The sequence below is a fragment of the Micromys minutus genome, assembly GCF_963924665.1.
Source record: "Micromys minutus genome assembly, chromosome: 2".
Classification (NCBI taxonomy): domain Eukaryota; kingdom Metazoa; phylum Chordata; class Mammalia; order Rodentia; family Muridae; genus Micromys; species Micromys minutus.
The window spans coordinates 87466879-87481234 of NC_137971.1; the positions used below are offsets into that span (position 1 = coordinate 87466879).

Genomic DNA, 14356 nt, shown 5'->3' on the forward strand with positions numbered 1-14356 from the left:
TGGGATGGCAGTTGACTGGATGGGGCCCGCTGTGGGATGGTGCATAACTATAATCCAAGCACATGGAAAGTCATGGTGGGAAGCTGTGGAGTTCAAGTCCAGCCTATTCTCATAATATGTTCAAGGAAGCCTTGTGTCTTGATATAAAAGAGTATTTTCTGCTTTGTGCTGCTGGTTGAGGATGTGAGCGCTTAGCTTCCTGCTCCTTCTGTCCTCCCTGTGGTTTACTGCCATACTTGCCTGCCAAAATAGACTCTTAATCCTTTTCTGGATCTGTAAGGTGAAATAAACTCTTTCTTTCATAAGTTTCTTTGGTCACTGTATTTTATCATAGCTACAGCGAAGTAACTAACACAGAATTTGGTACCAGAGAGTGGGGTCTTGTGAAGAACTTGACCATATTGCCTTTTGAAGGACTGTAGATGAGATGAGTTTGAAACTTGAGTGTAGAAAAGTGGTTGAATTCTGCTGTAAGCAGGGCTTAAAGGGCTATATATTAGAGGGCAATGACTTATGACCAATCTGCTGTAATCTGCCATCTTCTGTCCTACCTGGTGATTATGAACACAAAGATCTTTGTGAAATTAGTTATGTGCTCATGGGTCTTTGCACGAGGGTAGCTACTCTGCAGTCAACATGGGTATTCAGCTTCCCCTACTGTGGCCACAAGGAAATTAACCATCTCTTCTGTGAGACTCCTGTGCTGGAGCTCCCATGTGTAGACACCTTCCTGTTGTCTATGAACTTCCTGAAGTCTATGCCTTCACAGACACAATTTTGATTGTCATGGTCCCCTTTCTGTTGATACTCTTATTTTATACTTGAATCCTCTTTGCCATCCTGAGGATGCCATCCACTACAGGGAGGCAGAAAGCCTTTTTCACGTGTGCCTCTCATCTTACCTCTATTGCTCTCTTCTATGGCACGGCCAGTATAACTTATCTCCAGCCCAAATCCAGGTGCTCATTAGATGCCAAGAAACTGATGTCACTGGCGTACACTCTGCTCACCCCTCTGCTGAATCCACTTATCTACAGTCCAAGGAACAAGGAGATAAATAGGGTTGTTTCGAAATTATAGCAAAGTATCTTGATATACCATCTGAGTTTCTGAGAAGCCATTGGTATTTGGAAACACCCAAACAAACTCTACCTTTAGTTTATTAAATCATTGAAAAAGGGACCCCTCTCTCAGTACTTTAGCTATTTGTTTTTAAGAAATATATACTCTATTTTTTTTTTTTTTTTTTTTTTTTTTTTGGCTCAATAGATTACAGAAAGAAGCAAAGAATTTAACAGCACCTGGATGGGAAGCCATTCCTGTGAAACTTTGGCAAAGCATATGGCTAACTTCTTTTATTTATTTATTTTTTTACTTGACAAGTATTTATGAGATATTGACGGAGCCTCATTACGCCTGTTCATAAAATAGAGTAACTGACAAAAAGCATGCTTTGAAAGTCTCCCAACCAAAACTAGCTCAAGGTCAGATGGTTTTAGTATATCATTCTACCAGGCTTTCAAAGAAGAGCTAATACCAACACCCCTCAAACTATGTTTATAAAATAAAAACAGAAGGAAAACTACCTAATTCATTCTATGAAGACATGATTACTCTTAAACTTAATCTACATGAAGACCCAACAAATAAAAAACTATTGCAGTAAATATTAGAAAAATAAAATAGGTTTATCTCTTTTCTGGCCCTGAGGTCTCATTCCTCTGGCCCAATTTTAGTTTGGAGCTGTGAGCACCTCTGGCGCCTGGTCTGAAACATCACCATAGCCCAACTTGTACACGCAACTCCCTTTCCTGGTGGTTTTTCAGGTTCTCTGCCTCTGTCCCAGGGTGTTTCTCTACTGCAAAATCCCACATAAATACAACTCTACAGATAGCTTTTAATACAGGTTTATATATTCAACTCTCAATCTACAAGCCCTCTAAACATTACATCAAATAAACCAAGATACAAACTGCCCTTCTATATGAGATATTAGACCTATAAAATCCTTAACATTCATAGCTATTTAATGCCAATCAATATCACCTGGGTTTAGCTGGTCCTTAGGAAACTCCATGTTGCCTCGACCTTCACCCTCTGTCCTCTGACCTCCTTCAACCTCTCAGCCCTCTCCACCTCCCTTGCTCCACCCAGTCACTGGCTTTCCTTTATTTTACTAATTAAAATGGGAAGGTTCCGTCGGAGTCATGTGACTGGGCAGCCCTTTTTGGGGAAGTGGAATTAACATTAAAATACAAACAGCTTCAAGACAATCTGCAAAAAGCACTTCAGAACAATTTTGTTTATAAATATTGATGCAAAAATACTCAATAAAATTATAGCAAACAGAAGCCAAGATCACATCAAAGCCATAATTCACCAGAATCAACTAGGCTTTATCCCAGGAATCAAGGTTGCTTTAATATATTTAAGTTTATTAGTGTAATCCACTATATAAACAAACCCAAAGGGGGGGGGGGAAACATAAAATCCTCTCATTACATGCTGAGAAATCATTTGACAATATACAACACCCCTTCATCTTAAAAATATTGGAGTGATCAGGCATTCAAGACCCATTCCTGAACATAATAAAAGCAATATATAGCAAACCAACAGCCCATATCAAATTAAATGGAGAGATGCTTGAAACAATCCACTAAGATCAGTGACAAGACAAGGCTGCCCACTCTCCCCTTATCTATTCTATATAGTACTGGAAGTTCTAGCTAGAGCAATAAGACAACAAAAGGAGATCATGGGGATACAAATTGGCAAAGAAGGAGTCAATGTATCACTCTTGCAGATGATTTGATAGTATACCTAAGTGACCTCAAAAATTCTACCAGAGAATTTCTACAGCTGATAAACAACTTCAGCAAAGTGACTGGATATAACATTATCTCAAACAAATCAGTGGCCTTCCTTTATACAAATGATAAATGGGCTAAGAAAGACAATAGAGAAATAACACTCCTCACAATAGTCACAAATAATATAAAATATCTTGGGGTAACTCTGATCAAACAAGTGAAAGATCTGTATGACAAGAACTTTGTCTCTCAAGAAAGAAATTGAATACCTCTGAAAATGGAGAGATCTCCCACACTCATGGATTGGTAGAATGAAAATAGTAAAAATGGCCATTTTTCACTTTCATTTTACATTTAATCTGCAAATTGAACGCAATTCCCATCAAAATTCCAACACAATTGTCCAAAGACATAGAAAGAGCAATTTTTAATTTCATATGGAAAGACAAAACAACCCGACAGCATAAAAAATTCTTAACAATAAAAGACTTTCTGGGGAAATCACCATCCCTGACCTCATGGTTTACTACAGAGAAATAGTGATACAAACTGCATAGTATTGGTACAGATACAGACAGGTTTATCAATGGAATAGAATTGAAATCTCAGAAGTAAAACCACACACTTATGGACACTTGATCTTTGACAAAAAGCCAAAAATATACAATACAAAAAAGAGAGCATCTTCAATAAATGGTGCTGGTCTAACTGGCTTACTTTATGTAGATAATGAAGATATGTCCATATTTGTCACCTTGCACAAAGCTCAAGTAGATCAAGGACTTCAATATATAACCAGACAAACTGACTCTAATAGAAGAGAAAGTGGGAAAGAGCCTTGACATGGTGGGAAAATTTCTAAACAGAACTCTAATGACTCAGTCTGTAAGATCAAGAATTGATAATTGAGACATCATAAAACTGAAAAGCTTCTGTAAGGCAAAGGGCATAGTCAATAGGTCAAATTTGCAACCTATAGATTGAGAAAAACACTTTACTAATCCCACATCTGACAGAGGACTAGTATTCAATATATGTAAAGTACTCAAAAAACTCAAACAACCCAATTTAAATAATGGGGTATAGAACTAAACCAAGAATTCACAACAGAGGAATCACAAATGACTGAGAAGCACTTAAAGATGTTCAAAGTCCTTAATGATCAGAGAAATGCAAATCAAAACACCTTACACCAATCAGAAGGCTAAGTTAAAAAACTCAGGTGACTTCACATGTTGGTGAGAATGTGGGGGACGAGGAACACTCCTCTGTTGCTGGTGGGACTGCAAACTGGTACAACCACTCTGGAATCAATCTGGATGTTCCTCAGAAAACTGGAAATAGATCTACCTGAAGACCCAGCTATAACACTCTTGGGCATATACCTATAAGATGCCCCACCATGCCACAGGGACACATGTTCCACTATGTTCATAGCAACTTTATTTGTGATAGCCTGAAGCTGGAAACAACCCGAAATGTTCCACAAAAGAAGAGTGGATATAGAAAATGTGGTTCATTTATACAATGTAATATTAATCAGCTAGTAAAAACAAGGGTATCATGAGTTTTTCAGGCAAATGGATGGAACTAAAAAATATCATCCTCAGTGTGGTACCTCAGACCTAAAAGTGAGGATGCTTCAGTTCCACTTGGGAGGAAAAAGTAGGAAACCACAGCAGGCAGAGCAAGGGAGGGACCTGAGTGGAAAATGGAAGGGAGAGCAGAAAGGGGAACATGATTAGGTATTGAAGGGGGGGCAGAAGTGAAGCTCTGAGGGCCAGCAGAATGAGTGGGAACACACAATCTTGGGAGATAGGAGGTGGGCAGATCCCATAGAATGTACCAGAAACCTGGGAGTTGAGAGACTGTCAGTATTCAGAGGGAGGGACCTTAGATGAAATGCCCAACAATGTGGAGAGAGAATGTGTAGAGCCCACCTCCAGCAGAAAACAGGGCATTAAGTGGAGGGATGGGGTTGCTATCCCACTGACCCAGAATTGGTCCTGTATAAAAGAACTGCAGGGACAGAAATGGAGAAGACTTAGGGAAAGGAAGTCCAGTGACTGGCCCAAATTGGGCCACATCTCAAGGGGTGGCTTGAAGGCCTGACACTATTACTGATGCTATGGTGTACTTACAGACAGAAGCCTCGCATGGCTGCTCTCCGAGAGGCTCTACCATCACCTAACTGAGACAGATGCAGATACTTACACCCATTTAATGGAGTGATGTCAGGGACCCCTGTGGTTGAAATAGGAAAAGGCTGGAAGATGTTGAGGTGGAAGGCTGTTGATATGGGTAACCCCATATCAAGGCCAGCAGTTTCAACCAACCTAGATTCCCAAGATCTCTCAGACATGGAGCCACCAACCAGGCAGCATGCACTAGCTCATGTGAGGCCCCTATATACAGCAGAGGACTATCTGGTCTGGCTTCAGTGAGAAGAGATTTGCCTACCCCCTGAGAGACTTGAGGCGCTGGCAAGTGTGTAGTCCTGGAGGGGTGGAGCGTGTGGGGACATCCTCTTGAGACAGAGGAAAGGAGGAATTGGATGAGGAGTTGTCAGAGGACCGACCAGGAGAGGTATAAAAAATGGACTGTAAAAAAAAACATTAAAGATAATTAAAAAAGGAAAATAAGAGAAATAGTTAGATAATAGATAGATTGTAGGTAGACTATAGATAGGTGATAGATGACAGGTTATAGATAAACAGAGAAAAACCTTTAAAACACTAAGCAATGTACCCTAGTCTAACAAGTTTTAAAACAGAGAACAAAATTTGCCTTAAATACTGTTTTTTGGACGGTGGGGAGCTTTACTTCACTTGATTTAGTTCAATCTCCATATATGAAAAAAAGCATTGAGGAGCCAGGCATAATACACCAAGAGATGCCATCTCACATTACAGTCTGTTCCTTAACTCCCTGTCTTAGACAGAACTGCAGGGAGACTAGACCTTAAATAAGATGTGGGTACGGTCTACATGTGCACGCCCATGTTCACACGGTAACATGTAACTTAGACTGTTACATATAGCATATCACAAAACTACTGATAAATGCTATGCTGGCTTTGATACTGTTGCCTTTTTCCTTCCATCCACAAGTGCATGCATCCACCACATGCACCTTTTCATGGAAACCTAATATATACATGGAAAAAGCACAAATCATTCTAAATTTTGATGACTTCTTGAAAATTGCTCATACTTAGCAAAATAGCAACGATAAGATGCTGACACAGATGATACAGGGATGAGACAAGCCATAGTGAGATATGTTGGAGAAGGCAATGAAAAGTCATGTATGGTAGTACATCCTATTTTTGAGAAATGCTTTCACCACATGCCTGGCTATGTCATTCCATTAACGGGAGTGATTTAGGAAGGGGTGCTTGGATTGAGTTCTGAGAATGAAAATCTCTTTCTCGAGGTTATGTGATACCATTACTGTTGGATGCAGGTGATCTAGAGCATGATTGTTACTTTTGTAGAGAAATTAAAAGAAGCATTGCTCAATGAGGCTCTCAAAGTCAAGCCAGCCAGTTTAGACTTCTGACTACAGAAGTGATAATCTATGAGAATATTTTTACCCCCCAAACTATGGCTTCTCCATTTTTATCTTGGAAAATGTAGAAATTCTTGGGTCAGTGACATCCATGCTTTCAACTGCACAGGCTTGGTGGGCCTATTTGCTTTAAATTTGTTTCTATCATTACACAGATTGTCTACTGTCTAATGACATCTTTGACATTGCATTCACATCCACATTTCCCCGCTACACTGTTTACAGCGTTCCCTCTTGCTCTTTTTTAATTTCTGTAGGGAGATCTCATGGGGAAGTCTCTTGTGTAAGAGAGGTTAAGCCCCCAGTGGAAATAAGGAGGAGTGATACTCCTAGTTTCTTCCCTTGAGCTCTGTTACCAAGAGTCTGAGTTCAAGGCTTTTTAGTTATTACAAAATAGAAAAAATATGCACACACAGTGATTTCAAGTTCTGTTTAGAGAGACTACTGCAGCATATGAGTGTCTGTAATTTTCCAAAATCAGTGCCCTAAGTCATATTTATGAATAGATGGCTTTGGGGCATGGGCAAAAAGGCTAGGTAAGAAGGTATGGGCTCTGCCTGAGTTATGTGCTTGTCCCTATTCTTTTCTTTACAGTTCTCATCACCAATCTTCTGCAAGGTATCTTCTGCTGGAGACTTTCCGCAAGGAACATACAGCCCAGTGTTCAGAGATCAAAAGGCACAGCCAAATGCTTTGCCTCTTTGGGCTTGTGTTTGATAAGTTTATTTGCTTTAATTCAGAGAGAAGAGCAACTATAATTTTACGGATCAATACTTTGTTGCACTAATCACAGCCTAGAATGTCTGACTAGAATGTTTTCGGCTGGAGGCTGAAGGCTAATGAATGAAGTGCCCACTGTGGCACTGTTTGAGTTATCTAAGACATTAGCGTATGTCATTTATTGAGAAAACAATTGCTCAATTTTTGTCATATGTGGTAGTATGCTTTTTATTTTTGCTTAAGTTTTAAATACACACACACACATACACACATATTTCTCAATGCATATTCTTTATGGATATTAATACACAGTAATTGCATATACTTACGAACTATAGTAGTAGATTTCAATTTATTTTTAGAGTGTACAATGGATATATCAAAACAATTAGCATTTGCATTACTTGAGGTGTTCATTTTTTTGTGCTGGAGGTATTTCAAACTCCTACTATCTGTTTTGGAATGAACTGCAGGCTGTTGTGAGCCACAGTGCTTCTATTGTGTTAGAAATACTGTGTCAATATGTCGTATGAACCAAGAACTATTGTAGGTGTGCATATCTCCAAGAAGCAAACAAATATTTGTTTCTCATAGCTGTGTTTTTATAATGGATTACATTTTTGTATATGGAAATACATTTTGTAATAAGAAAGGGTGAAAGTCATATGTAGAGTTCTGAAGTATGTTGGGGTAGCATCTGTTAAGAAATACCTGTCTCATGTAGCATTCTAAGTTTTTCAAAGTCTTGGACTCGAATTTGAGACTGTACAGAGCCTAGAAAATAGTGGGTTGCTGATAGTCATTTGTTGAGTAATTAGTGATTTCATAAACTTTTGAAATAGGAATGGAGCGGAGAAAGAGAAGAGAGAGAACAGAGAGGGAAGAGTGGAAACTCAAATCATTGCTCTGTGATGACCCGCAAGTGGGCTTTTTCTTACGCCATAATGGTCACCTGAATGTGCGTTGATATTTACCCCTTAAAATATCATGTCAGGGTAAATTCTGGTAGAAGTGGCTGGTTCTACTCTGGGAAGAATTTAGTAGGATTTCAGCAATTTATTCAAACTGTAGATATCACCCACTACAAAAATACAACATCCTCTGTGTGTTCATAAACAGTGTTGCTACTTTAAACAGCTATATCCCATTGTACTAGTCCAATGCAATGAATAGTAAAAAATTTACCTAACACAGATACAAATAACATTATACCATTTGAGAAGGAGGTTTTATTTATGAAATATATATATATATATATATATATATATATATATATATATATATATATATATATATATATATATATATATCTACCAATGAAAAAATGAAGCCATTAAGTACTAAAAGTGTATCTAAAATCTCACTTTTTAACTCATAACTGAATTACTACATTTTTTTATGAAAAAGTTTGGATTAGGTTCATAAGTATTTACTTATATACTTTGCTTTTTATGATCATAACTGTTATATTTATATAATATTACATAAGGCAAGTGATTCTATAAGATGGTGTACTTAGAATACCTTTAGAAGACATTTCTATCAACTTTCAAGTTTTGTCTACATTTCAAACCACACAATATACAACTCGTGATAGAAAATGGTATTTTATGTGTCAGTTCATATTTCTTAGCAAAAAGTCTCCATTCCTCCATTTCTATTGCAAGGCTTCGTGAATACAATGGTCAGACATCTTTCAAATTGCTAATTGTGACGTTGGTCTCCTCCTTTCATGCTTTGTGCTGGGTGAATGCAGGCTGGAGCTATTTTTCCAGAAGTTCATTTGTTGTATCCTATGTCCCTGAGAAAATATAAGACTCTACTCCTGCAGTGATGGGGCAGAATGACAGCTCTGTGGTTGAGTTCATCCTCTTGGGCTTTTCTCACCTTCCTGAACTCCAAGTACACGTGTTTGGAGCTTTCTTGGTTGTTTATCTGGTGACTTTGACAGGAAATGTCACCATTGTCACTGTCATCATTCTGGACCACAGCCTGCACATCCCCATGTACCTCTTCCTGCAGAACTTGTCTGTGGTGGAGACCGGCTTCAGCACAGCCATTATGCCTGAAATGCTGGTGGTCCTGACCACTGAGAAAGCCACCATTTCCTTTGGGGGTTGTTTTGCGCAGATGTACTTCATTCTTCTCTTTGGCGGGACTGAGTGTTTCCTTCTGGGGGCAATGGCTTATGACCGGTTTGCTGCAATCTGCCACCCTCTATCCTACCCAGTGATTATGAACAAAAGGGTCTTTGTGAAACTGGTGATGTGCTCATGGGTCTTAGGCTTCATGGTGGCTACTGTGCAGACCACATGGGTGTTTAGTTTTCCTTTTTGTGGTTCTAGAAAAATTAATCATATATCATGTGAAACCCCAGCAGTTCTGGAGCTTGCCTGTGCAGACACTTTTGTGTTTGAAGTTTATGCCTTCACAGGCACCATTTTGGTTGTCATGGTCCCCTTCCTGTTGATACTCTTGTCTTATACTCGGATCCTCTTTGCCATCCTGAGGATGCCATCCACTACAGGGAGGCAGAAGGCCTTTTCCACGTGTGCCTCTCATCTCACGTCTGTCACCCTCTTTTATGGCACAGCATGTATGACCTATCTCCAGCCTAAATCCAAGTACTCACCAGACACCAAGAAACTGATGTCACTGGCGTACTCTCTGCTCACCCCTCTGCTGAATCCACTTATCTACAGCCTGAGGAACAAGGAGATGAAAAGGGCTGTGTTAAAATTATGGCAAAGAAATGCAGTTTTTTGACTTCCCGAGAAGCCATTTGGGATTTGGAACTACCCATAGAAACTCTGTCTTAACTTAGTAAATTATGACAAAAGGGTTTTCTGTCTCAGTACTTTAGTCACTTCTTTTAATGTATATATTGTTTTTATAGTATGATGTACCAGTCTTTATATATTTGTGAATTGTGGATATCCAGTTCGTTCCTACAGCATTGTTATTAAGATGATGCTTCAATAAATCTGATTTCACATATTTACATGTTGATGCTTTGTTTTCTGCACCTCTGATGGAGTGAATGTCTTTCCATGTATCATCTCTCTGTCTTTCTCTCTAATCAGTTGCTTACCATTTCATTTAGTTTGATATTATGTGTGTGTTTGCTTCTCTGACCATTTCTGAGAATTCAGCTCACTGCCATACTCTAGTTAAGCAGCTGCTCTGTCCCCATGCTTCTACCCAAGCCCATTGCTCATCGGTCTGAATAACCATTGCAGAAACACTTTGTTAATTGATTGCAAACGCCTATTGAGACTCACTAATCTTTAGAATGTCAAAAAGCAAAAGGAAACAATAGATGTATTAGTAACATTTGTTGTTTCTGAAGCGAAAATGTATGAGTTTAAAGAAATACTCAAAAATTTATTTGGGAGGTCCAAACTAGCTCTCATCTTGACTATAGTCTTCATTTGCTTAAAGAGAGACATCTTTGATGAGGGTTGTTGACTAAACTTTTCTGTGGGTATAAGCATAAGTATTTTGATTGTAGTAAGGAATTATGATGGTCTAGCAAAGTGTCAGAAGTTGCTTCTTTTCTAAGGTACATGATCACAGTAGACCCAGAAATTTGGCTTGGTTCCCAGTACCAGACGTGATTTCTGTGCGGTTGAGTGGGCCTTATGTCCAATTAGAAAGCTGTTGGTTGGTACCAACTCATGAGTACCATAAAAGACTAGCAAAAGGGTCATTTCTGACAACTTGGTCTATATTAAAAAATAAGTAGTATTTTAGATTTTGAATGCCCCAGTTCCAAGTAATAAGGTGAGGTAACAGGAATGCTAGCTGTCCTGTTAATAGTCATTTTTAATTTTTATTCTTAATAAGTAATGTCAGATTGTACCTCATAATTATAGGCAACTAATACATGTCAATTAAATTTATCATATGTAACACTGTTACAGTAACAACAAAACATGTGCAATAAGATGTATAATCAGGATATCTGAGGAGAGATGTCTGTGGAGAGATGCCTCAGGAGTTAAGAGAACTGGTCATTTTCTCAGAGACCTGGCTTGAATTCCCAGTACCCACAGAGCAAGCAGCTCACAACCATATGGAACTTCAGTTCTAGGGGATATGGCGCCCTCTTTTGGCCTCTGTGACCCCTGCACACATGTGGTCCACAGCCATGCAGGCAAAACACCTATATACATTCAATCTGGCCACATTCATATATTTAGAAAGGTGTACATATTATTTCCTTTTCTTCTCATTAGAAACTAATCCATATTTTGGTCCAATAGAGAGTGTGTATATTTTTTAAACCTATTTTGGGATTATTTGTCATTCACAATATGTGCATGCATTGGGATAGACACAGGCAGAAGACTTGTACACATGAGCATGGACCATAGGAACAATCCAACTGTCTACTGTTTGTTCATGTTCTACAGATACGCACCATGCACAGTATCTTCCTAACAGCTCGCTGGTCTGTGTCTGCTTAGCTCCCTCTTCTTGTCTTGTCAACCCTTTCTGCTTCTCATACATTACACGAATACCAGTAGGCTGTTTTAGACCCGTGCTGTCGTGTGACCTTCTGACTCTAGTGTGTGTGTTTTCCTCCTCCAACTTTTAGTGGTGACAGGGATGGTATAGAAGAGAACACGGAAAATATCTAGATCAGTAAGCTATTTGGTTTTGTGCTTTTCAATTTCACGTGACTACAGAGATTTCAGAAAAAGCCCAATTCTGGAGTCATTGTTGTCCCCTTTAGTTGTCACATACCATCTTATTCACTTTGAATGTAATTCGTATTTTGAATGAAGGATCTAAAGTTCCTCAGAGTTGCATTATAGGGTTACCCAATTCATTACTTAAAGTGATCCCGGCAGTGTGAGTGGATCTGCATTTCTCACTACCCAAAATTCTGGGTTATGGAATGAAACACACACACACACACACACACACACACACACACACACTTTATAGTTTGATAATTCTTAAACAGCTAAAAGGCTAACCTACTTCTGAACCTCCATGTGGCCAACCCACCTTCGTCTGATATATCAAGTAATTACTCACTAAATCCTATGTTCCATCTTTGATGTCCTGGATCCATTTGGGCAGCCCTCCTGGGTCAGCTATTCCCCAGTTTATACATCTCAGCTGAGTTTTGTCCGGCACCCCTCAGGGGTGGAGTTCCTTGCTTTCTCCTGGCTACGGCAGATCTCCTCCTTTTCCCCTAGGTCCCTTGACCAAGTCCTGCCTCTCTCTGCCTTGCCCAGTCATTGGCTGTTGGCATCTTTATTTACCAAGCAGAATCAAGTGGGTGCTCAATCCCTCAGTGTCTTAGGTTCGGACACTTGTGTGAGCAGCTTTGGGGCCCCAGCTTAACATAATACAAGCAGCATTAGACCACACCCACTACACTGCATTATCAGGTTATTTGGGTTATGGATTTGGCTTGGCTTCTGTTCCATGAGGACACACACTCTCATAGCAAAGTCTCTGATCCTCTGACTTGTTTTTGGAACCTGGTGGAATTTTTTTTTTTATAGAGAAAATATATCTCTTTGTTGATCAAAGGTTGGGTAGGTCCTTACCATCCACCATGGGATACAAATATGATTATTTAATTATTTTTATTTTATTTTATTCTTGAATCATGTTTGCATTCCATCTTTTCAAGAATGAATAGACGTTTTGCAACAATGTTTAAATTTCCAGGTTTCAGAAAAAAAAAAAACCAAAACTTCTTTTGTTTAAGCCATCTGGTCTGTAATATGTTATATTATATATGTTATATTACACTCATTTTATATATATATATATGAAAACCATAGAAACCAGTGTGTAGATGTTTTTAGAGGTGTTTAATTTTATTCCTTATGATACATAATGTTTATTAAAGAAGCCCTTTTGTAAACCTATGACTTAAAAGTCAACTATATTTTTAATTATCAACTATAAATATTGAGCATATGTTATGTCTAGGTTTCCATCCCTACTTGTGTTTGCTGAGAACACAAACGCTTACAATGTGAAATTTCATTTTTTTGTTTTGTTTCTTCCAACGTAGCTGTCATTGCTGTTTCCGTTCTGATGATTCTGGTGAAACGGAATGACAAAGTGTGGCTTCCTTGCTGCCCTAGAACAATGAGAAGACCCTCAACTCACTGGGAGGCTATCCTTCATACAACCATAAGTGGTTTTCCCCCTCATCAATTAGCTGTGTTCACGCCCTTACAGCCTATTGACCCAGCAGTGGAGGCCTAAAGCAATCACATTTTTGGTGGTGTCCCGTAAATAAACACCCGCAAAAGTGTCCCATCCTATGGATCTGTGTGTTCTATCACCATCAACCCACCACGCTTAACAAATTAAACACACAGTTTGGACAGAAGAGGGAGATTCCTTGAGAAAACGAGCCTTTAAACCTTGTTATGATGCTTAAGGACTGTAGAGACACCAGGAAGAGAGCAGGGGCACTAACAGAGGAACAATACAGGAGGAAGACAGGTGGAGTCTTTAAGGGTCTTGATGTGATTTTTTTTTCGGAAGATCTGTAGAGGTTATGGGAAATGTGGGATGGAAAGGCGAGGAGAAGAGATCATGTAAAAACTCGTGGGCAGAGAGAACGCTCAATTTCATCCAATAGCTGTAGTTCATTAGTGGAAGGCTTTCAGCCAAGGAGAGACATGACCACATCTGAACCTTTGAGATGTTCCCTGTGCTGAAGAATTGACAGGATGAAGGGACGGAAATGAGCAAGGGGGAGGCGATGGCACCCAGGCGGGAGTGATGATGGCTCAGAGTAGGACGGGGCTGCGCCAAATGAGAATGGTTCCATCCAACTGGACCTGACAGGGGATTGTATGCCGGGAGCAGACAGGAGAAAATGAAGTGTCAGGAATGTCTACATTTCAGGTTGCAGGCTCTAATTACTGAGGTACGGCACTCTGATGAGAAAGAATCTTTGTGGGGAGTTGAAATCCAGTTTGGATTTCACCTAAAATGCTTGGGTAAAATCAGTGATATTTATTAGCCAGGCTCAGAGTGGTGACTGGGAACAGGACGAGGAGGCAGGGTTATAGGGAAAAAAACAAGGGAGGAATGCAGTCTCCGGGAAGGAGTCTTTGAAAATACCACAAATATTGTTTATTATGTAAATTTTTATGATAAAAGTAAAAGATGGATAGAACTGAATGCAGAACGGTGAGTTATTTTTTTTTTTCCTTTTCTTTTCAAGAAGTCATTATGCCCCCGGCTGGCAGCACGGAGGGCTCAGG

At 39.3% G+C, this 14356-nt stretch overlaps 1 protein-coding gene and 1 pseudogene across 2 annotated transcripts; both read left to right on the forward strand.

The window, feature by feature from the left end:
• The first annotated feature begins 506 nt into the window (after positions 1–506).
• LOC308417693 (olfactory receptor 10A3-like) lies at positions 507–1080 on the forward strand (annotated as a pseudogene). Its single transcript has one exon. The product of its transcript is annotated as an olfactory receptor 10A3-like (transcript).
• Positions 1081–8936: 7856 nt separating this feature from the next.
• Positions 8937–9869, forward strand: LOC308417694 (olfactory receptor 10A3-like; the record flags this gene model as incomplete). The annotated part of the gene is made up of 1 exon (XM_080913026.1): positions 8937–9869. The coding sequence occupies one exon, from the start codon at positions 8937–8939 to the stop codon at positions 9867–9869; it is 933 nt and encodes a 310-aa protein (XP_080769152.1).
• Positions 9870–14356: the final 4487 nt, after the last annotated feature.